Below are 24,489 nucleotides of genomic sequence, written 5' to 3'. Positions count from 1 at the left end.
TGTGTCAAAACTTTTGTCAGTCCCATGGCCAATCAGAGCCCTCTACTGGGTTTATAAAATAGTGCCTGATTGGCTCAGATTTATGTGGTGATAACTGATGTTAGTATGGGAGAAATGATCAATCCAAAGAGCCTGATGTACAGAGGTGGATGTCCCAGATCCAAAGGAGAGGGAGTCCTCTGTTCTAAACCAGTTCATGTTGAAACTGAGAGAGAAAGATTATCTTTGGTGTTGTGGCACAGAGCTAAGTATTGAGAAAGGAATCATTTAATTTACACCACAGTGCAGAAAGCAGGGATTCCTGGTATCAGATTCAGGCAATTGTATGTAGTATTTCTTAGCTCTTGCTGGTACTCACTGGTGACCACAAAAGTCTTATGCCATCCTGACTTGTGGAGGCAAAAAGTGGGGTTTCGAATGGGAATAGGAATTTCCTCGCTGTTCTTTTCCTTTCTCTTGGGAACAAATATGTGTTTAACTTGAAAATGGTCTCTCCTATAACAGACACTTATAACAATCTTCAAGCAGATGATGTCATTCTGTACTGTTGAATCTCTTCAGCTTGTTGAGAAATGGCAACATAATTTTAGAAACAAATTACATGTATCAGCCATAACTTGCCCTTGATGCAAGCCACACCACACTCGTGCTTATCTCCAAGACCAACAACATTGATTTTTACAGCCTACGGCTTTCCAATGTCAGTGGTAGCAGCAGGAATCACAGTTTATAGGCATATTGATATTTAGTCTGATGATTCATTTACATTCAAACACTAAGAAGACCTCACCAGCAAACTTAGACAGATATTAATATTTCTGTACAATAAAATGTCCAAAGTCCTTCTTTAATGTAGAAGAAATGAATTGTCAAAGCAATGCTTATCTGACTTAGCTTCTCTTAATTTAGCTGACAGGCTGATGCCATCACTAACCTGCACAGAGAAATGTGATGAAGAGTTTGAGGCTGGGTTTAAATGAAGAGTCCAGTACCCTATCAAGAAATCTTCTGTAGAGGTGCTGCACCAGGATAAAGTCATGTAAGCTAATCTAAGCTGCCATGCTGTTGTGGCTGGCACTGTTGGATGGCAAAGCCATGAAATCTTTGCAGAACCTGCATCAACAGGAAGTGTGGTCAGTGTTTGAAGAGTCACCAGCAAAAAAACTTTATCTTTTCCCTCTGACAAATTTCAACAAGATCTTGAAACTGAGCGAGGTTTTCTCAGCTTTGCTTCTCAACACATGTGCATCGTTGACATAAGTTGTATGTGTCTTATCCTATTGTTCCCTGTAAAGATCAATGAAGAAGCAGTTTACAGTTTAAAAAATACATTTATCATACAGAACATGATTATTTAATAAACACAGAAAATGTTAGATACTTTTCATTTATAAACAAGATCACAAATGAGTTAATCCTCTAAACAATATAAATTTAAAAATATATATACTTTTAAAATACAAAACCTTGTCACTAGTTCAAAATCTTTTTGAATTGAATTTGATAAATGCCAAAAAAAAATCTTCAAATGTCCTCCTTGTGCTTGATGGTCCCCATTTGGGGAGTGTGTTAAAATTTAAAGGTCCTTTGGATATCAGATAAACAAGTGCACACTGGCAAACACAAAGAAAAAGTGGATTAGTTTGTGAGTATTGACTGAGAGCTTTGCAGAAGATGAAAATGAAAAAAACATCTTTTTTATTCTGATGAGGAAAAACATCATGTATGTGTTGATCTGCAACAACCTGAAACCTGCTGCCCCTTCAGGCAGTGAGAGTAACTACAACAAATGTAATTTATCTTATCAAGCATATTTAGCTGTATTAAGGTTATTCCTACATGCTACCTGATTGCATGAATGTGCAGGATAAATTACCGTATACAATAAAAAGTGTTTAGAGTTCAAGACTAAAGGAGAGATTTATCAAACATGACAGGTAACTGGACTGAAGCATTTTAAAGTAATTGATACTCAGATTATTATATTTTTGTAACAACTAATACAGGACATGAATTATACACTTTCAATGATCTGTGATTAGTTTCCTTTTTAATATACAAACCCACACTGTGACTGGTGGAAAATTCCTTCATTTTTTTTTCTCTTTTGTGGACATGAAAGAAAAGAATAATGCTCCACAAGGCATCAGCACTGTTTCTGTTTCTCTCCTTCCTGTGGGCACATACGGTAGACACAGCTGTTTAAGTGCACTTGTACATTTCTAGCTTATTGAGCTCGTGTGATGGCAAAGAGGACAGAAACACTGATTGTGTCCGAAAGTGTAACCACAAAAATTTGAAAAAGGGAAAAAAAAACCTGTAAAACCAACAAAAGTTGGTTCATCTACAGAGGAATCAACAGGACTTTTTGGTCTGCTGCAAGTCTTTCACTGTATTTAATTTTCTGATTTGATGATCTCTCACCAGCAAAAAAACTGTTAAACACTGAGTATCCACTGAAAGCACCAAACACGTCTCTTAGATTCTCCTGTATTTCAGCTCACAGGTTCAGGTATGTTCTCAGCATCCCTCTGGTCCCGTCAGAAGATTCAAGTTGTCTCTGGTGGACTCTTCTGTCTCCAGAGCTCTATGGACGTTCTGCCAGAAGACTCCCTTGTGTTGTCCAGCCTGCGGCCAGCTCAGGTAGGTGCGTTTCTTCACCAGCTTCCTCATGCGGTGGTACGGAGACAGCTGATGAGAGGGGATCTCCTCCAGAAACAGCAGGATCAACACGTCCTTCTTCTCATCAAACAGACGGAAACTGCAACAACACCAAGACAGTCTGTGAGGACGGTTCAGAGGACTTCATCTGCCTGTCTAGTTTGTCTTGTTTCTCTTGATCAAACTTTAAACAAGAGCTCTTTTGATCAGCCCTATCCTACCTCACCCCTGATTTTGAATTTATCTTTTAATGCAAAATACCCAGAGACAACCCCCACCTGGCCATCTGGATCTCTCTGGAGCACCACTCGCTCTGCAGGTAGCTTCGGCTGATCACACAGATGGTCTTCTTGCTGCTGTAGATGGCGTCTGTGATGTTCTCTATGATAGGTTTACCTGCAGACACAAACATAAAAAAAACAAGGGATATGAGGTGACTTAAACAAGCATCTTCAAGATCTCAAAAACAGGTTTGTATTTTTTTTTAAATCAGTTTGATGAAAACAGTCTCCAATGTCTAACTGTGGCACTTTTTAAATATTAACTTTGCCCTAAACTTGGACCGCTCAGTCCACAGCTGAGTCATCCATGGTTACATGCAGACACCCTATAGAAAGAAACTGACGATGCTTTGAGGTTGAAGCTCCAGGCTTCTTATAGAACTACAATGGTTCTGTTGAAAGTCTTAAAATGTTCTCTTTTCAAAGAAAGGAGATCAGTGATGCAGGAAGACATGACATCAAAGGTCATTAGGTATCTACCTGGTTGGAAGTCTCTGTGGTGCAGACACAGTCTCCAGCCCTGCTCTCCCTCCAGCACTGGAAGCATCTCTCTGTAGACCCAGGCCTCATCCTCAACATTGTAGGAGATGAAGGCATCGTAGAGCTGAGGAGCTCCTCTCCTCCTCTTCCTGCTGTCATAAAGGAAGGCCTGGAAGAGGAGGAAGGCATAGACAATCTGCCACCTCAGGAAGTGGTAGATGAAAGAGGTGAGGAGAGTTAACACCACCAGACAAGAGCTGGAGATATAGCAGAGGAAGCCAACGTCCATCCAACAGGACTGGACATCAAAGTCCAACACCTTGGTTCCCTGTTTGATCAGAGGGGAGGAACAGATGTAGTCATGAGCGTCTTGTACCTGAGTTTGGTTGTTGCTCTTCACCCATTGGATGAAGCCAGCATTAGAGCAGTCACATGTCAAAGGGTTGTTGCTCAGGTCGAGGTAAATAAGAGCAGGAAGAGACTGGAAGATGGCGTCACTGATCACTGTTATACCATTGTCACTGAGATGCAAATATTTGAGTGCAGACAGGTTGGCCTGGGCCAAAAAATCCAAAGACTTGAGTTTAGTGCTAGAGAGGTCCACTTCTTCCAGGTTTGGGATTGGCCAGAAGAGTTCAGGACCCAAATCAGACAAGTCGTTCCGTGTGATTGTCAAACTTCTCAGCTTGGAGTTGAACTGGAATGTATCATTATCTGGTATCCAAGGAAACAAATTCTCAGCTGTGAATTCCTCTAAAAGTATGGCAGACTGAACCATCTGTATGTAGGAACGAAGGTGGAATCCTAGATGATCATCTGAGCAAAGCATTTCGAGCTTCTTCAGTGATTTATATTCAAAGAATGATTTGTTGAAGTTTTGATGATGACTGTGTAAAGTGAGGTTTGATGGGGGGATTTGGAAATTGATTGTAAGATTTGTGATTTGTTGTAATTCCTGGAATTCAATATCAAAATAAAATGGAAGAGATACGAAAAGAGTTGTAATTTTGCTTAAACCATCAAATGCTCCAAGATCTACATATGATATTTCATGAGTTCTCAAATCTAACTGTTTTAGTGACCCTAAACCTTTAAAATCACCCTTGTCAATGGTAACAACAAAATTATTCCTTAAATTCAAGATCTTAAGGTTTGCTGGGCCTATAATGAAGGCACCTCCTAATGTTGATATCCTGTTCAAGCTCAAATCTAAAATCTCAAGACTGTAAAGATTTTGGAAAACACACCTGTCAAGTTTCACAATTCGGTTTTTGGTCAGTAAGAGCTCCCTGAGACTGGATGTGTTTTTGAAATCCTCACAGCTCAACTCAGAGATTTGGTTGAATTCAAGATTTAGGACCCTGAGGGAGGAGAGGCTTCTGATGTCCTCTGGCACTTTGGTTAATAAATTTTGGTGTAGATCTAAGGACCTTAGTTGCTTCATCATTGCCATTGAGCCTTTTGGTATGTTAGATGTCCAAGTGTCACTCAAGTAAAGCTCCTCGAGCTGAGAGCAAGTTCCAAATTTGGCACTTAAGTTGGCATCATGATTGTTAGACAGATCCAGGCTCTGAAGTGTTGGTATTTTACAGACTGTTGCTAAAAGACCCTTGTTGATCCATCCCTCCATTAAATTAAGTTCTAATTGTTGCAGTGAGTCAAAACTCTCCAGGACTTTGTCAATGTCTTCAAAAGCTTCTGAGTGACTTAAATCCAGTCGACTTATGTTCCTCAGTAAAGACTTATCAGGGATGTCCCATTGAAATGGAGAGGACTGACCACATGGGCAAAGGTTGATTTCCTGAAGATGAGGGAAGATAGGTGTCGTGATGCTGAATCGTCTGAGGTGATTACCTTCAACATCTAACTCTCTCAGGCTTGAGGACACGTTCAGATTCAGATCTTTTGACTCAAAGGTGGAGAACAGATTAAATGCAATGCTCAGTTTCTGTAGCTGTGGTAGATTCAGAATCGGCTGTATGTCACTCACAGTTTGTAACCTGTTGGAGTCTAGAATGACAGTTTGTAAGCTGGTCAGGAAGTGAAAGGCCGAGTCATGGATAAAAGTAATCTTGTTGTAATTGAGGTCCAGCTCAGTGACGTTTGACAGTCCCCGAAAGATGTTGCTCGTCAGATGTGTGAGACTATTATGTGCCATGTAGAGTTCTTTCAATGCCACCAAATACATGAAAGATCCATCATCTACATGAGCAATCAAATTACTATCTAGGTTCAGCAAACGTAACTGTGAGAGGTTCCCAAAATCACCTCTTTGGAGCTTTTTGATCTGATTGTCATAGAGAGTTAGTGAGTTAGCATCTTTAGGGATTTCATCAGGGACAGATACAAGTTGGCGCTTTGAGCAGTTCAGATGAACTTCAGCCAAAGTTCCCTCAGTAAAATTAAAGGTGCAGTTTTTCAGGGAGTAAGCCAGTGAAGGGTGATGCAGATGCAGGAGACACAGAAGGAAGACGAGAAGTCTTTGGACTGAGTTTGACCACAGACTCTCCATGGTTGACGTTCTCATGTTCACATTGACTCAGTTTTGTTGAGTTGATCTGAGGTGGACATTAATATTCATCAATGCTTTACATCTGTAGGAGAAGACAGAAATATTTTAAGCTAAATGAATGCTTAATTTTCAGGTTGATTCCATAAGATTGTAAACATATGCTCTATTTAACATGGGGTTGAATTAAAACTATTGCTGAAGCAGCACTGAAGGGCCTTTTACCCCCAGTGCATATCAGGTTGTGCTGCAAACGCAGTTGTGTAGCAACTGCTGGGTGTTGGCAGCCCATTTGGTGTGCTGGAGCACTGTAGAAAAGCCATGTAGATCCTCCAAGGACTGTCATTAAATGTGAAATAATGAGCTCATTATTGCATGTTGTACATCAGGCAGGACTGCTCATCAACAGTAGGTGGCAGCCTGCCAAAGCAAGATGCTCAAATGTAGAATGGATGAGGGCAGGACAGCTGTCTACTGTGTAAAATTCAAAGATGATGGAATGTTTTGTGTCAGAAATGATACTGACTTCTTACAGTTGGTGGTGCTATAGCAAAACCATGAAAATTTTAAATGTGTAGACAAACAGACCACCAAATCATAAGAGTTACACCAACTTCCTGTCAAATTGGCGAGATATGAAAATGGTTGCCGTTGCCAGGGAGATGTCCTTTAATGAAACATGTCAGTGTTGTGGAGAAATTCTGGTCTTTCTCTCAGAAAGCTTGATCAGTTCAGCCCAATAACAGGAACCACAGAAAATTGCTCCATGACCCACTTTGGGTCCCGACCCACAAGTTGAGTTTTAGAGGATGGTCGCAAGAGAGAGTTGTTTTTGATTTGTCATGGTACATATGTGGATCAACTTTCATGCCTGTAGCGCTTACTCAGTCCTGTATCTCAAGTTTGGGGCCCCTGCGTGTTGGAATTGCACAGTTCCAACAAAATATGAAAAATTTCCACCGGAGGACAATTTTGGGAAAGTTTGGTAAGTTTTTGAGCATGTTAGGGCCCCCAAACTAAACATTCATTTGAAAGAAGAATAATCATAGACTACAGTTTCAATCCTCGCTCTGAGGTGGGAGCTCAGGCTCTAAGGAACAATGACTTCAAGGAGTTCTGGATTTTCTCACTTATATTGTTTCAGCCAGCATTAAGGAGATGACTGGTTTTCACTGAAATTTTTAAGTATAATATGATTTAACTTAAAAAGGAGACTGAAGGCATTTCAGTCCTCAGGAATTCAATCGAGAAGTATCTCTCCATTTGACTGATTAGAATATTTTACCAGGATGTAAACAATGAATCATAATTTGTGCCTTGTGTCTGACCAGCAGTCAGATTTATATTTGTTAAATAAAATCTAATCATTTGGCTCCTAACAGTTACAGTTTATTATTGTAGGACGATGTTTAGTTACTCAGACAGGACATTCCTCTCTTTTGTGAGAGTAGCCAAAATTTGGGTATTTTGGCACATTTCCAAAGGTCATATCAGGTCAAACCGGTCTTGAAGAATTCACCTGCTTGGTTACTTCTTTGGTGTACCAGAAAAACAAAACCTTTAATGATAGAAAAATTATATTAAAAATTTGTATTTTTAAGTGGGGGCTACATGGCGGCGCAGGGGTTAGCGCAGTGCCTCACAGCAAGAAGGTTCCTGGTTCGCTCCCTGGTCAGGGTGGAGTTTGCATGTTCTCCCCCTTGCATGCGTGGGTTCTCTCTGGGTAATCCAGCTTCCTCCAACCACCAAAGACGTGCTCGTTAGGTTAATTGGTGATTCTTAATTGGCCATAGGTGTGACTGTGATTGTCTGTCTCTACATGTCAGCCCTGACTGACTGGCGACCAGTCCAGGGTGTACCCCACCTCTCGCCCAATGACAGCTGGAATTGACTCCAGCCCCTCCACAACCCCCAATGGGACAAGCAGTATAGAAAATGGGATGGATGATCAAAGTGTGACTGTGGTCATGTTTTGGTCGCCATTAAACAGGAAGTAATTTTGGGGGGACCCTCAAACACTCTTAGAGCCATGAAACAGGAAAATAAAAATCTCGCAAAAAAATGGTGATGATTGAAATTCATTTTACATTCATCAAAAATATGTGTTAAAAGGCCATGGTGATTTTGTGTTCACAATGGCAAAGGAAGTTCCTTTTTTCAGTTCTGTAACTTGGAGAGCCACAAAACTGGCAGAAACTAACTCTCACATGTAGAAGCAGATGGTTTGTATAATTTGATGTCTAGTATATCATTTTTGAAGGAAACTGATTACATTTCTATTGAAACAAACTCAGAAGCATCTCCTTAAATGACTTTTAAAATACCATACTAGGATGTAAACAATTCATTACTACCTTTGCCTTTGGTTCTGACCGGCAGTAAGACTCAGATTTGTTAAATATCCTCACACTTAGCTCACAACAGTTACAGTTCATCTTCTGAACCTTTCTCTTAGTTCTGATGCATTTTAAGAAATGTCTGAAATGAGACAAACCTCTGTCTTCTGTATAACGAGTCTTTTCAGGTTAAATGAAGATTTGTTCATAAATATATATATATATATATATATATATATATATATATATATATACTTTTCTTTCACTGTGTTTAAATATGTCTGATACATTATTCCTATACTCAGACAGTGACAGCAGAGAAAAATCCAAACTTTGAATACTCACAGTTCTACATCAGGTCCTCGTCTCTGCAGTCAGCTCAGCACTGATCATCGAGGGTTTTTTCAGCTCCTATATGTCTAGGACAGCAGCACAGGAAATGCTGTCAGTTCACTTCCCTTTTATGTGTGACCAAAAAAAAACCTTTCACTTTTTTCGACCTTCTCACTATAAAGGCGACAGGATTGAATGGTGAAAATGGGCGTGATACATGTTCATGTGAATTTAACAAACAGGAGTGATGTAAATACATTTAACGTTCAAAACTGAGTGATTATCATGAAGGAGGAATCTCAGACTTAATGCATTAACTATCCCTTTTCCATCAAAAGAACCAGGTGCTCGTTCAGTGCTGGTGCTAGTGCTAGTGCTTAGTTGGTTCTAATCACGTTCTTCATAAGAACCAGTTTGGTTTTCCATCAGCAAGGAGCCAAGTTGGAGCCACGTCATTGCATTACCGTAAAACGTCAGTACATCACTGCATACGTAGCCTTTTACCCAAGGACGCTGGCGCCATGCAGAAGTAAACAAAGCAACAATGGAGGAGCTCATCGTTGCAAGTGATGATCCTGGCTTTGCAAACCTGCGTAAAGATCCAGAGCCAAAAATAGAACAACTGCTACAGGGTATCAGTTTTCGTCGTAGTCACAGGGAACGGCGACTACGTTTCAGAAGACAGGTAATAATCAAAGACGTTTTGACTCATAACAATGAACGTGTGAGTGTTAGCCTTTGCTAGGCTACTTAGCTTCAACTACGCTTGCATCAAGTACATAGCAGTTAAAAAAAAGTCATAAATTGACGATGATATCTTTCTTTAGTGATTTTAGTCATATTTTTAACCTCTTTTCATGACTATCTTTGCAGCATTTTGCCATCTATTACCCTTTTTTTTTTCCTTTTGCCCCCTTTTCCTCTTTTACCTATTTTTGCCACATTTTAACCTCTTTTCCTGCATATTTTTGCCCCTTTGTGCCACTCCAAAGCACATTTTGCCACTCTCTAACCCCTTTTCATCTCTTACAATGGGCATTTTTGCAACATTTCAACCAGTCTTAACCCATTTTTAAAAAGATATTTAATAATAATGGCTGACGAGTGAATTTCTGTAAAAACAGATCAAAATCAGATCGTTCTAAAACTATTTAAACAATAATTGTTTTTGGGATGGATCAAACAGCTGCAGACATTTGAAGCCAAAAGATACTCTTAAAACCAGAGCCTGATTTGGCCCTCGGGCCACCAGTTGATGATCAGTGCTGTAGATTACAGATGAAACATGCATCTCTTATCACAAATAACTTTTTAATTACATAAAGTACATAACATACATAACAAAATTGTAAATAAACTTTTAACGACCAAATGATTCGGTCCGAGAAGAAGACGAGGCAGATGAGCTGCAGGATGGAACAGGCGATGCTGGTCGTGGTAACAGGGCCTCCAAATCCACGGTCGACAACTCTAAAATGAGCAAGAAACGTTGTTGATTACCATATAGTTCAGTAATATAATTAAATGGGCCAGAGGGAAGTTCTGAATACAGGTCAGGTTAGCTTAATAGCGGCTAACTGGCTAGCAAACAATAGCACGCACCACGTTAGCTGGCGTAACATTCATAATATTGATGAGGGAATATTGTAGCAAGCATATTCATAGTAGGCGAACAACAGGGTGAAATAAAACTTACCAGGATCAGTAACGGTGGTCTGCAGGACGGAGTACACCAGCATGTACTCCTTTGTGGCTGTGGCCAAGTTCAGAAAGGCTGTTTTCCACCGCCTCACGATTGTCACAATAACCCCGCCCCCTGACGTAGTTGGTGCTTCGCTCTGGCCCATGCTCTGGCCCAGCAAAGAGTTGGTGCTTGCTAAGCACCGCTTTTTAGCTCCTGGAGCCAGTGCTTTGTTGGTGGAAACAGAAAGAACCGGTGCTAACCCAGGCACTAGCCTGGAATTAGCCCTAGCTCGGTGCTAGGGCAAAATGTGATGTGATTACAGTCCATCATAGTCGTGATCATTTTCAAATATCTAAAAGCAGAGAGCTCAGTGGACAGTCAGAAGTCATCTTCTCTCTGTGTTATGAAACATTTACCTTTTTTCACTCAGTGGTCAAGTTCATTTCACAATCTTCAACCTACCCAAAGTTCAACATTTTCTTTCAAAAAATAAAATCAGTCTGTGTCCAAAGAGGAAGACAGCTACCCTTAGGTAAAGACAGTAAAACAATCCAACATGAAACACATGTTTTCAATGATAAATAGTCATAATTTCAAAATGTGACCAAAATAAAATGTACAATAATCACTCTTAATTACAAAAATACTGTGATCAATTGTAAATGTACAGTACTGTTCATAACTTTCTGGCATGATTGGGCTGAAAATTGAGGCTGAAAAACGTGTAGATGTGGGGAGTAAGTCGCCTGAGAGCACAGTCAGGAGGGAGGGAAGATTGGCAAACCCCAATTGGTTCTGGATGTCCTTGCATATTACCAGGTGTATGGGAAAACAACGTCTACACCAGTGATACTCAACGTGTGGCTCTGGGGCCACATGTTGTCATGTCTGTTAAGTGTCTTTTAGTTCATTTATTCCTCATGTTTAACGTCTTGTATTTCCTGTTATATTTTGAAGATCACTCACCCCGTCTCTGTTTCAGGTTTGTGTCCTGTCCCTTCCCCCTGTCATGTGCGCACCTACATCTGATTGTGCCTTCCCACACCTGTGTCCAATCACTCCCCATTACCTCATGTATTTTGCCTCGTCTCACTCTTTTTCGTCGCCAGTTCGTTGAACCTTATAGTCATGTACCAGCACTCTACCATAGTCTCATATTCTCGTTAGTTCTAACCCTGTTTGTTATTGATTTCGCTTTTTGCCTCTCATTTATTGGATCTGCCTTGTCTGACTGCCTTCCTGTATACCGAACCCAACTTGTCATTAATCAATCACAAATTTTTCATTATTGAAATAAATCCAAATCTTCATCCTAACTGTAAGATAATTGTTGTCAAAGCAGTGCTTAGGTCCATCCTCAACTATGGTGGTACAGCAGACATGAATCTGCTTCCAATCTCAAATCTTTACATTCAGTTGGTCCCTCTGCAGTATTATCAGCTTCAGATGCCTAAAACACTCATCATTGTGTCCCTGCAGGCACAGAGGCATGATAAAAGCTGAGCTGGACCACTCATCCCCACCAAACTCTCTACTAACTTTCAATTGCATCAAGTCCTGTTGGTTTATTCTGGCCTTCAAGAATCTGCATTTAAAGCTTTGGGAGAAATTAGGACAATGACGTCAAACTACAACAGTTTGGTAAAATAAGAATACACTGGAAAGACTAGAGGGGAACTGAGACAAACTTGTTTTGATTCCTTGTAACGAAGGAAATACATTTTGGTTTTTTCCTCACTAACATCATACAGAAGAACAGGTCACTGCCTGCTCAGTTTGAGGAAGGTTCAGTAACGGGCAGTTTAGTCAGTGTTTACTTCTCCTTTCAAGTCAAACTCACCTTCTTTTGAATCAGCTGTCCCCTGTCACCAGACCATCAGCTTTACCCTCACTGCTACAGGACTTTAAATCTTATATTCAGTGTCCCCTCCAGGTCTAAGAACATATTTCAGACTCTTATTAGAAACAGGACGTACTGTATTGGAACCTTCTTACCAGACAAATTAAGCAGTTGCTCTGAATGTTCAGCATTGCTGCAGAGTTGTTAAAGTTACAATTAAATGAAATCTTGATGTGTCTCATTCAGAACTGCATTGAAAGCAACTGTTCAGCCTGTTTTCTTCCTTTCAAACTTGGTTGATGTGAAACGGTGTGTATATTGTTATTTATGAATCACGTCTTGGTGAAGAATTAGGTTCCCTGCAGGAATACTGCAGATACCTTCTGGTGGGGGCACAGATGTAGACCTTTGGGTTTTGAAATTAACAGATTGTTTCGCCAGCACTTTGCTGCATCTACAAATGTAGCGTAAAAATGAGCAGCATTGCGTTTAGCTACAATAGAGATGAGAGACGATGCACGGGTCAAAATACAACCACAGAAGGACATAACAGGTACACTTAGATCCCAATCCAGACCAGTCCAGTTATTAGTGACCTTGACCATATACAGTGGCAAGAAAACTTATGTGAACCCTTTGAAATGATCTAGTTTTCTACATCTACATTAATTCGTCAAAATCTGATCTGATCTGCATCTAAGCGCTTAACCCAATACCACACAATGATCATATTTGAAGTCTTTATGAAACAGAGCCATTAAACATTCACAGTGCTGCTGGAAAAAGTAAGTGAACCTTTACGCTAACGGCTCCAATGAGAGCCAGTTGGAGTCAGGAGGTGTCACACCAGACGTCCAATCTGTTCAATGAGATTTGAGTCAGGTGTATGCTTCTGTGACTTATGAACTCACTCTAGCTTGAACCTTGTCTTGCAGAAAAAGAGATCTCAAAAGACGGTCAATCAAGAGTTGTTGAATTGCATTAGAATGAGAGGGATTTCAAAGTCATCTCAAAGAATTTAGGGATTCACCAGTCCACAGTTGGACAAATGAAGATGATGCAGTACCGTGGCTACTCTCCCTAGAAGTGGCTGGGTTAGTGTTAGAGCACCTAACTAGGTTGACTCTAAGGGCACAGGGCAGAATGCTCAGTGAGGTAAAAGAACCCTAGAATTACAGTCAAAGGCTTAAAGGAATGAGTGGAACAATCAACATCTCTGATCATGAGTCTCGCACACGCTAAAGATTGAACAGGCATGGTGGCCATGGCAGGACACAACAGAGAAAGCTGCTCCTTTCCAAAAGCACTTCACAACGCTACTGAGAAATGTTTTGTGGATTTGGGCTGCTTTGCTACATCAGGGTCTGGGCTGCTCGCCATCATGGAGGGGAAAATTAATGCCCAATGTTATCCAGGTATCCTACAGGATAATGTCAGGGTGGCTGTCCACTGGCTGAAGTTTAGAAGACGCTGGGTGATGCAGCAGGTCAGTGACCCTAAACACGGAAGTAAATCTACTACAGCATGGCTTCAACAAACAAACAAACAAAAAAACACCTTTTGGAGTGGCCCAGACCTGAATCCAGTAGAGATGCTGTAGAGTGACCTCAAGAGAGAATACCAATGAGCTGAAGCAGTTCTGTAAGGATGAATGGGTCAAAATTCCTCCTGACCGTTGTGGAGTTCTGATAGCTTCTACCAGAAATGCTTGGTAGAGGTTATTACTGCCAAAAGAGGTTCAACCAGTTATTATCACCAGGGTTCTCTTACTTTTTCCAGCACCACTGTGAATGTTAAATGGTTATGTTCAATAAAGACTTTAAATGTTAAATTTGTGTAGAATTAGGTTAAACACATAGGGTTTGTCTATACTTGTGATTTAAATGCAGATCAGATCACATCTGATGACCAGTTAATGCAGAAAAAACTAGATCATTTCAGGGTTCACTTACTTTTTCTTGCCGCTGTATCAACATAAGCTGATCTGGGATGAACAGACCTACAGTGGAATAGTGTGCTGTGGTCTGACGAATCCACTTTTCAAATTGTTTTTGAAAATAATGGCCTTTGAGTCCACATAGCTTAAGATGGAAAGCAACATCCAGATTGTTGTGACTGTAAATTTCATAGGCCAGCATATGTGACGGTGTGGGGGTGTATTAGTGCCCATGGCATGGGTAACTTACACATCTGTGAGGGCACCACTGACGCTGAAAACTGCATGCATGTTTGTTAGTAACATATTATATCTGTTATAGGTCTTTTTTTTACACCACTGACCTCATCAATAAGAAAAAGCAAGTAACAACAAGATATCATCCACAAAATATGATGCTACTATTAATAAATCATGTTTTTCCACTCTAAAAATAAATAGAGATAAACAAATAAAGAGTGGCCCATAAATAAGGTACTTTTTGGGTGTAGTGTTTCTTCTTCAAGTTGACGACATATTTATAGTATGTTGTTGTGTATTTATACATTTGAGGTCATTTCTAATGGGAGCAGACAGGCTGACATGTGATGAAGAGATCAAAGTTGGACTTAAATATGGAGTCCAGGACCCTGAGAAGACCACTTTGGTAGAGGTGCTGCACCAGGGTGAAGTGGACATGGAGGACATCACATTGCAGTCAGGTGTGCTAACCTGACGCAAGCAGCGAATAACTTTATGCTCTCCAGATGAAGATTTGCAACAGGATCTTTAAACTGGATGTGGTTTTCACTTTGACTCACCTCCACAAGGTGCATCAATGACAAACGTATGTCTGTTTCTATACAGTGGGCCACAATGATCAATAGAGAAGCAGTTTACATTAAAAAAAAAATCTTTATTGTAGATCCATTTAATGTATAAACAAGCTCACAAAGGTGTTTAACATCTAGACATTACAAATGTGCACAAAATATACTTTGTAAATACAAACTTTTTCACTAGTTCAAAATCTTTATGAAAGGGAAATGATAATATACGGAAATTTTCAAATGTCCTCTTTTTGCTTTTTGGTCCCATTGTGGTGTGTGAAAATCTAAAGGTCCTTTTTATGAAAGATATACAAGAAAACACAACAATCACAGAGACAGTTACTTTGTAAGTTTACCTAAAAGCTTTACAGGTGATGAACATGAGAAAAAACATTAATTTTGTTTGTTTGTATGTTTGTTTTTGTTTTTGTTTTTTTTTTTTTGTTTTTTTTATTGTGATGGCAAAAAGCTGGAACCTGCTGCCCCCCTCTGGCAGTGAAAGTAACTACAAAGTTCTCCTTTCTCTGCTGAGGTCTCCCCATGTGCAATTGAGGTTATTTCTTAATGTTAATTAATTGCATCTTTAATGCAGTCGCAATCAAATAACATCACATGTAGTTGCAAGGTTGCCTGGGTGGAAATGATCTTGGCTTGGCTGATGGCCATCAGGAGGCTGCAGAAGTACAGGGCCAAGGTTGACATGGCAAAGTGCTGAAACGACATCCCATACCTGACCTGACCTCAGCAGGTTCAGGGATGTTTTCAGCATTCCTCTGGTCCAGTCAGAAGATTCACGTTGTCTCTGGTGGACTCTTCTGTCTCCAGAGCTCTATGGACGTTCTGCCAGAAGACTCCCTTTTGTTGTCCAACCTGCGGCCAGCTCAGGTAGGTGCGTTTCTTCACCAGCTTCCTCATGCGGTAAAATGGAGACAGCTGATGAGAGGGAATCTCCTCCAGAAACAGCAGGATCAACACGTCCTTCTTCTCATCAAACAGACGGAAACTGCAACCAAAAGCAAGACAGTCTGTCTGAGGGCGGGGCTGCATGGATGTTTGGACCATCTTAGATGATTGAAACTTTTACTCTTGTTTATATTGTTAAAAAAGCAGCACTTTTGATCAGCCCTATCCTACCTTGCTCATATCCTCAACTTTAATTTTAAATACAATTAAAGTATATGAGAGAAGAATAAAGAGAACCCCCACCTGGCCATCTGGATCTCTCTGGAGCACCACTCGCTCTGCAGGTAGCTCTGGCTGATCACACAGATGGTCTTCCTGCTGCTGTAGATGGCATCTGTGATGTTCTCCATGATAGGTTTACCTGCAGAACCAAACATAAAAACACTGTCATGTCTGCTGTGTCACCTTTTGCTCTCTTTCTATCATGTTTACTCTGTCGTTGTCTCCTTCTGGTGTTTCTTTCTCTCTCTGGTTTCTGTCTGACGGTGTCCGTCACTTTCTGCACACTCATGTCTCAGTTTCATCACTTATGGTTTTATTTTGGTAATCATGCACCGTCTTGTCTGCACGTCAGTTTTGCTTCCTCTGCCAAGCATCACCGAATCTGTTTCCAATCTGCACTCATTAGCCACAGTAGTTAAGCACTCAGGTGTCACTTGTTCTCTGCCAGTTCGTTGCACTGTATAGTCTTCGTCCCAGCCCTCTTTCTCATAGTCATAGCTTACTCGTCACGACCTTGTTTGTTTTTTGGTCCTCTACCTTTAGCCTGCCGTTTTTGGAACTTCTGCTTGATTCTGACTGCCTACCTGTGTACCAACTTCTGATCTCCCATTATAAAACTGAACCCTCCCGTGTCTTGCAATTCTGTCCGGCATTCTGTGTCTCTTTCTTGATAAACACAAGAAATATCATGGTACCTCAACAAGCAGCTTCAAGTTCTCTAAAACTGGATTGTATTTTTAAAACCACTGTGATGAAAACATTCCCTGTGTGACTGCGACACTTCTTAAACATCAACTATGCCCTACACTTGGACCACTCAGTCCACAGCTGTTTTACCCATGTTTACATGCAGGCACCCTATAGGAAGGAACCAAAGATGTTATGAGGTTGAAGCTACAGACTTCAGCTGCAGAGGTCATATTTATAGAACTACAATGGTTCCGTTGAAAGTCTGAAAATGTTCTCTTTTCAAAGAAAGGAGAGCAGTGATGCAGGAAGACATGACAACAAGGGTAGAAAGGTATTTACCTGGTTGGAAGTCTCTGTGGTGCAGACACAGTCTCCAGCCCTGCTCTCCCTCCAGCACTGGAAGCATCTCTCTGTAGACCCAGGCCTCATCCTCAACATTGTAGGAGATGAAGGCATCGTACAGGTAAGAAGCTCCTCTCCTCCTCTTCTTGCTGTCATAAAGGAAGGCCTGGAAGAGGTTGAAGGCATAGACCATCTGCCACCTCAGGAAGTGGTAGATGAAAGAGGTGAGGAGAGTTAACACCACCAGACAAGAGCTGGAGATATAGCAGAGGAAGCCAACGTCCATCCAACAGGACTGGACATCAAAGTCCAACACCTTGGTTCCCTGTTTGATCAGAGGAGAGGAACAGATGTAGTCATGGGCGCCATCTACCAGAGTTTGGTTGTTGTTCTTCACCCATTGGATGAAGCCAGCATTAGAGCAGTCACATGTCAGAGGGTTGTTGCTCAGGTCAAGGTACAGAAGAGCAGGAAGAGACTGGAAGATGGTGTCATTGATCACAGTTATACCATTGTCACTGAGATGCAAATATTTGAGTGCAGACAGGTTGGCCTGGGCCAAAAAATCCAAAGACTTGAGTTTAGTGCTAGAGAGGTCCACTTCTTCCAGGTTTGGGATTGGCCAGAACAGTTCAGGACCCAAATCAGACAAGTCGTTCCGTGTGATTGTCAAACTTCTCAGCTTGGAGTTGAACTTGAATGTATCATTATTTGGTTTCCAAGGAAACACATTCTCAGCTGTGAATTCCTCTAAATGTTTGGCAGACTGAATTATCTGTATGCCTGAACGAATGTGGATTCCTTGGTGTTCATCTGAGCAAATCATTTCAAGCTTCTTCAGTGATTTATATTCAAAGAATGATTGGTTGAAGTTTTGATGATGACTGTGTAAAGTGAAGTCTGATTGGGTGTTAGGGAACATGATTGTAAGATTCGAGATTTGTTGTAAACCCTGGAATGTAGTATCAAAATACATTGGAAGAGATATGAAAACAGTTGTAACGTTGCTTAAACCATCAAATGCTCCATCGTTTACATACAAATTTTCATGAGTTCTCAAATCTAGCTGTTTTAGTGACCCTAGACCCTCAAAACCACCTGATTGTAGAAAAAGAACAACGTTATTCCTCAGATTCAAGATCTTAAGGTTTGGTGGGCCTATATTGAAGGCACCTCCTAATGTCGATATCTGGTTCCAGCTCAAATCTAAAACCTCAAGACTGTCAAGATTTTCGAAGACACACCTTTCAAGTTTCACAATTAGGTTTTTGGCCAAAAAGAGCTCCCTGACACTGGATGTGTTTTTGAAATCCTCACAGCTCAACTCAGAGATTCCGTTGAAATTAAGATTGAGGACCCCGAGGGAGGAGAGGCTTCTGATGTCTTCTGGCACCTTGCTGAGACTATTAAAGCTAAGATCTAAGGACCTTAGTTGCTTCATCATTGCCATTGAGCCTCTTGGTATGTTAGATATCCAAGTACTAGTCAAGTAAAGCTCCTTGAGCTGAGAGCAAGCTCCAAGTTTGGCACTAAAGTTGTCATACTTGTTACCAGACAGATCCAGGCTCTGAAGTGTTGGTATTTTACAGACTGTTGCTAAAAGACCCTTGCTGATCCATCTCTCCATGAAATTAAGTTCTAATTGTTGCAGTGAGTCAAGACTCTGCAGGACTTCTACAATGTTTTCAAAAGCTTCTGAGCTACTTAAATCCAGTCGAGTTATGTTCCTCAGTAAAGACTTATCAGGGATGTCCCATTGAAATGGAGAGGACTGACCACATCTGTAAAGGTTGATTTCCTGAAGATGAGGGAAGATAGGCGTAGTGATGCTGAATCGTCTGAGGTCATTACCTTCAACATCTAACTCTCTCAGGCTTGAGGACACGTTCAGATTCAGATCTTTAGACTCAAAGGTGGAGAACAGATTATATTTAATGCTCAGTTTCTGTAGCTGTGGTAGATTCAGAATTGGCTGTATGTCAGTGACGGTTTGAAAGCTGTTGTCATCTAGAATGACAGTTTGTAAACTGGTCAGGAAGAGAAAGGCCGAGTTATGGATAAAAATAATGATGTTGTCATGGAGGTCCAACAAAGTGAGGTTTGACAGTCCCTGAAAGATGTTTCCTGTCAGATGTGTGAGATAATTATACCCCATGTAGAGTTCTTTCAATGCCACCAAATCGATGAAAGATCCATCATCTACATGAGCAATCAGATTACTATCTAGGTTCAGCAAACTTAACTGTGAGAGGTTCCCAAAATCACCTCTTTGGATCTGTTTGATCTGATTGCCAGAGAGTGTTAGTGAGTTAGCATCTCTGGGGATGTCATCAGGAACAGAGACAAGTTGACGAGTTGAGCAGTTCAGATGAACTTCAGCCAAAGTTCCCTCAGTAAAATTAAAGGTGCAGTTTTTCAGGGAGTAAGACAGTGAAGGGTGATGCAGAAGCAGGAGACACAGAAGGAAGACGAGAAGACTTTTGACTGAGTTTGACCACAGACTCTCCATGGTTGACGTTCTCATGTTCACATTGACTCAGTTTTGTTGAGTTGATCTGAGGTGGACGTTAATATTCATCATTGCTTCACATCTGTAGGAGAAGACAGAAACATTTTGAGCAAAATAAATTCTTAATTTTCCAGTTAATTCAAAAAGATTGTAAACATATGCTCTATTTAACATGGGGTTGAATTAAAACTATTGCTGAAGCAGCACTGAAGGGCCCTTGCCTTCAATACATATCGGGTTGTGCTGCAACCGCAGCTGTGTAGCAACTGCTGGGTATTGGCAGCCCTTTTGGTGTGAGCACTGTAGAAAAGCCATGTAGATCCTCCAAGGACTGTCATTAAATGTGAAATAATGAGCTTATTGCAAGTTGTACATCAGGTAGTAAGGGAGACTGGAGGCAATTACAACACGGGTCAATTGTAACACACTCAATTCCTCCAATTAGAAACAAGCTAGAGTGATGAAACTAAGTCTTGCACATGCTCAGAAGGATTCTCTCTCTGCCTGCTGAAAAAGAGCAGGAATACTTCAACATCACAGAAGCTGTCCACAAAAAATGATTTTGAGGTACGAAAGTTATTTTTTAGTTTGTCAAATGTTTTTCTTCTGCTGTCTAAAATTTAGACGACAGTAAAGTCAAACTCTGTTTAATTTGATCCCTGGCCTTTTGGTAAAAACATCAACATGAACAACCAGCTAACATAAGTGCTAGCAGCTAGTATCTAATACTTTATTATGGCTGCTGAGTCAGGAGCAACTGTTACACTATTACAATTGTTTTGCAGTTTCTATAGCCTACTACAAGCCATACTGCCTCATGTAAGCAAATGCTGTCTTAATTTTTCTTTAAGAGTAGATCAATTTGACAAATTTTAAAAGAAAATATGTATTATAATCAGTCTTGTTCATATAGCGATGTTAATGTGTCTATTTTGCAGTTTTATTAAAGTTTGGCTAAAGAGAGTTCTTGACTGATGAATCTGAAATAATTTGAATAGATCCCAATATTAAAAATGTACTGAGAAGAAAATAATTCTTACTGTGTCTTAGGAGCGCAATGAGCCGTGGTGTGTCTATAAATAGATACATTTTGCTTTGAATTCATATACAACCTACTTGAATTGGGGAAAATAAGAAATCGTTTTGAAAAAAACAGGGTAAATTTATGAGATGCTGTGGCAGAAATAGGAATACTTTAGGGTTAACCCTAATTTGAACTATAGAAGGTAAATATGATGTTTCTGGTCAATGTTACAGTTGCCCCCGTTATAGGGGAATTTGTAACACACTGACTTCTTTAACTGAACTGAACAAAACAGACATGCCTTTGTGAGTTAAAATACAGCAATACCTTTATTAACTAATGCAAAAATACATGATTCTTATATTTGAAAATGGTGTGTATTCCAAGTAATCTGTGAGTCATGAAGAAAATTGTGAAAATTGTTACAATTGCCCCCAATCTCCCCTACTCCTTATCAACAGTAGGTGGCAGCCTGCCAAGGCAAGATGCTCAAATGTTTAATAGATGAGGGCAGGACAGCTGTCTACTGTGTAAAATTCAAAGATGATGGAATGTTTTGTGTCAGAAATGATACTGACTTCTTACAGTTGTTGGTGCTATAGCAAAACCATGAAATTATCATTTAAATGTGAAGACAACCAGACCACCAAATCATAAGAGTTACACCAACTTCCTGTCAAATTGGCGAGATATGAAAATGGTTGCCGTTGCCAGGGAGATGTCTTTTAATGAAACATGTCAGTGTTGTGGAGAAATTCTGGTCTTTCTCTCAGAAAGCTTGATCAGTTCAACAGGAACCACAGAAAATTGCTCCATGACCCACTTTGGGTCCCGACCCACAAGTTGAGTTTTAGAGGATGGTCCCAAGAGAGTTGTTTTTGATTTGTCATGTTACATAGCTGGATCAACTTTCATGCCTGTAGCGCTTACTCAGTCCTGTATCTCAAGTTTGGGGCCCCTGCGTGTTGGAATTGCACAGTTCCAACAAAATATGAAAAATTTCCACCGGAGGACAATTTTGGGAAAGTTTGGTAAGTTTTTGAGCATGTTAGGGCCCCCAAACTAAACATTCATTTGAAAGAAGAAGAATAATAGACTACAGTTTCAATCCTCGCTCTGAGGTGGGAGCTCAGGCTCTAAGGAACAATGGCTTCAAGAAGTTCTGGATTTTCTCACACATTTTTTTCCTGCCAGCATTAAGAAGATGACCGGTTTTCACTGAAATTTTTATGATAATATGATTTAATTTATAAAGGAGACAGAAGGCTTTTCAGTCCTCAGGAATTCAAGGAATTTTACCAGGATGTAAACAATGAATTATTATTGGTGCCTTGTGTCTGACCAGCAGTCAGATTCATATTTGTTAAAGAACATCTAATCATTTGGCTCCTAACAGTTACAGTTTATTATTGTAGGACGATGTTTAGTTACTCAGACAGGACATTCCTCTCTTTTGGGTAGAGTAGCCAAAATTTGGGTATTTTGCCCATTTCTAAGGGTCATATCAGGTCAAACCGGTCTTGAAGAATTCACCTGCTCGGTTACTTCTTTGGTGTACCAGAAAAACAAAACCTTTAATGATAGAAAAATTATATTAAAAATTTGTATTTTTAAGTGGGGGCTGCATGGCGGCGCAGGGGTTAGCGCAGTGCCTCACAGCAAGAAGGTTTCTGGTTCGCTCCCTGGTCAGGGTGGAGTTTGCATGTTCTCCCCCTTGCATGCGTGGGTTCTCTCTGGGTAATCCAGCTTCCTCCAACCACCAAAGACGTGCTCGTTAGGTTAATTGGTGATTCTTAATTGGCCATAGGTGTGACTGTGAGCATGCCTGCTTGTCTGTCTCTACATGTCAGCCCTGACTGACTGGCGACCAGTCCAGGGTGTACCCCACCTCTCGCCCAATGACAACGGGGATCGGCTCCAGCCCCTCCACAACCCCCAATGGGATAAGCGGTATAGAAAATGGGATGGATGATCAAAGTGTGACTGTGGTCATGTTTTGGTCACCATTAAACAGGAAGTAATTTTTGGGGGGACTTTAAGAACTCTTAGAGCCATGAAACTTGGTATTAAATGTCTCACAGAAAAATGGTGATGATTGAAATTCATTTTACATTCATCAAAAATATGTGTTAAAAGGCCATGGTGGTTTTGTCTTCACAATGGCAAAGGAAGTTCCTTTTTTCAGTTCTGTAACTTGGAGAGCCACAAAACTGACAGAAACTAACTCTCACATGTAGAAGCAGATGGTTTGTATAATTTGATGTCTAGTATATCATTTTTGAAGGAAACTGATTACATTTCTATTGAAACAAACTGAGAAGCATCTCCTTAAATGACTTATTAAAATACCATACTAGGATGTAAACAATTAATTACTACCTTTGCCTTTGGTTCTGATCAGCAGTAAGACTCAGATTTGTTAAATATCCTCACCCTTAGCTCACAACAGTTACAGTTCATCTTCTGAACCTTTCTCTTAGTTCTGATGCATTTTAAGAAATGTCTGAAATGAGACAAACCTCTGTCCTCTGTATAACAAGTCTTTTCAGGTCTAATGAAGAATTGTATAAAAATACTAGATGTTTTTCTTTCACTGTGTTTAAATATGTCTGTTACATTATTCCTTTACTCAGACAGTGACAGCAGAGAAAAATCCAAACTTTGAATACTCACAGTTCTACATCAGGTCCTCATGTCTCTGCAGTCAGCTCAGCATTGATCATCGAGGGTTTTTTTAACTCTTATATGTCTAGGACAGCAGCACAGGAAATGCTGTCAGTTCACTTCCCTTTTATATGTGACCTAAAAAAAAAAATTAACACTTTTTTGGACCTTCTCACTTTGAAGGCGACAGAATTAAAAATGGCCGTGGTACATGTTCATGTGAATTTATCAAACATGAGTGATGTAAATACATTTAACGTTCAAAACTGAGTGATTATTATGAAGGAGGAATCTCAGACTTAATGCATTAATGTGATGTGATTACAGTCCATCATAGTCGTGATCATTTTCAAATATTCAAAAGCAGAGAGCTCAGTGGACAGTCAGAAGTCATCTTCTCTCTGTGTTATCAAACATTTACCTTTTTTCACTCAGTGGTCAAGTTCATTTCAGAAACTTCAACCTACCCAAAGTTTCACATTTTCTTTCAAAATAAAACCGGTCTGTGTCCAAAGAGGAAGTCAGCTACCCTGAGGTAATAACTGTAATATAATCCAAATCCAAATACATGTGTAAAATCTGAAATACTGCGATCAATTGTAAATGTACAGTACCGTTCAGAATTTTCAGGCATGTTTGGGCTGAAAATTGAGGCTGAAAAAGGCGTAGATGTGGGGAGTAAGGCACCTGAGAGCACAATCAGGCAGGAAGGAGGATTGGCAAAACCCCTAGTTGGTTCTGGATGTCTTTGCATATTACCAGGGGTATGGGAAAATAAAGTCTACACCAGTGATACTCAATGTGAGGCTCTGCAGCCACATGTGGCTCTTTTGTGATTATCTGATGCTCATTTTTGTCTTAATTTGAAATATTATTCCCAAGAAACATTAAAAAAAGGGAAAATTTGACCTCAGAAGTTAAACACATTAATCAGTTTGACCTCTATAGAAGGCTTTAACAGTCAAACATGATTGTCCCATTTTTGCCACATTTATCCCATTTTTGCCTTTTTTCACCATTTCCTTCCACTTTTTGCCTATTAAGCTACCTTTTGCCATTAAGACTGCTTTTTTTCCCATTTTTGCCACTTCTTTTTGACATTGTCGTATTTTTGCCACTATTGTCCCATTTTTGCCACTTTTCACCCATTTAAGCTACCTTTGCCATTAGATACCTCTTCTTTCCTCTTTTTTCCCAGTTTTGCAA

The 24,489-nt window shown here is 40.2% G+C and overlaps 2 protein-coding genes across 3 annotated transcripts in view; both read right to left on the bottom strand.

Moving 5' to 3' along the window:
- LOC121524151 (toll-like receptor 13) overlaps nt 1–23,346 on the bottom strand; it is a 32,752-nt gene extending 9,406 nt beyond the window's left edge. Inside the window, exons 1-4 of one of the 2 annotated variants that reach the window (XR_005993098.1) lie at nt 23,293–23,346; nt 17,084–19,677; nt 16,076–16,193; nt 15,226–15,872 (exon numbers count right to left, since the gene is read on the bottom strand). Coding sequence is in view for 1 of the 2 variants with exons in the window: in XM_041809398.1 (XP_041665332.1) it covers nt 15,632–15,872; nt 16,076–16,193; nt 17,084–19,610 (2,886 nt within the window). In the remaining variant the exon portion in view is untranslated. Of the gene's footprint in view, nt 1–14,981; nt 15,873–16,075; nt 16,194–17,083; nt 19,678–23,292 lie in introns of those variants that run through there. The other variant, XM_041809398.1, reaches the window with a different exon arrangement.
- LOC121524152 (toll-like receptor 13) lies at nt 1,558–6,277 on the bottom strand. The gene is made up of 4 exons (XM_041809399.1): nt 6,241–6,277; nt 3,423–5,909; nt 2,940–3,057; nt 1,558–2,761 (listed from the first exon to the last, which is right to left on the bottom strand). Exons 1-4 carry the CDS (start codon nt 6,275–6,277, stop codon nt 2,521–2,523), a joined length of 2,883 nt encoding a protein of 960 aa, XP_041665333.1. The 3' UTR covers nt 1,558–2,520.
- Nucleotides 23,347–24,489: the final 1,143 nt, after the last annotated feature.

The sequence above is a fragment of the Cheilinus undulatus genome, linkage group 16 (assembly GCF_018320785.1).
Source record: "Cheilinus undulatus linkage group 16, ASM1832078v1, whole genome shotgun sequence".
NCBI lineage: Eukaryota > Metazoa > Chordata > Actinopteri > Labriformes > Labridae > Cheilinus > Cheilinus undulatus.
This window is presented reverse-complemented; position numbering and strand designations above follow the sequence as displayed.

Excerpts from the sequence above, each read along its gene's own strand:
- LOC121524152 (XM_041809399.1), bottom strand. The coding sequence starts at position 6,277 with ATGACAGTCCTTGGAGGATCTACATGGCTTTTCTACA. Across the intron at positions 5,910-6,240 it reads ATCTACATGGCTTTTCTACA|TCCAAAGACTTCTCGTCTTC; the intron begins GTGCTCCAGCAC and ends GGTCAAACTCAG. Across the intron at positions 3,058-3,422 it reads CCACAGAGACTTCCAACCAG|GTAAACCTATCATAGAGAAC; the intron begins GTAGATACCTAA and ends TTGTGTCTGCAG.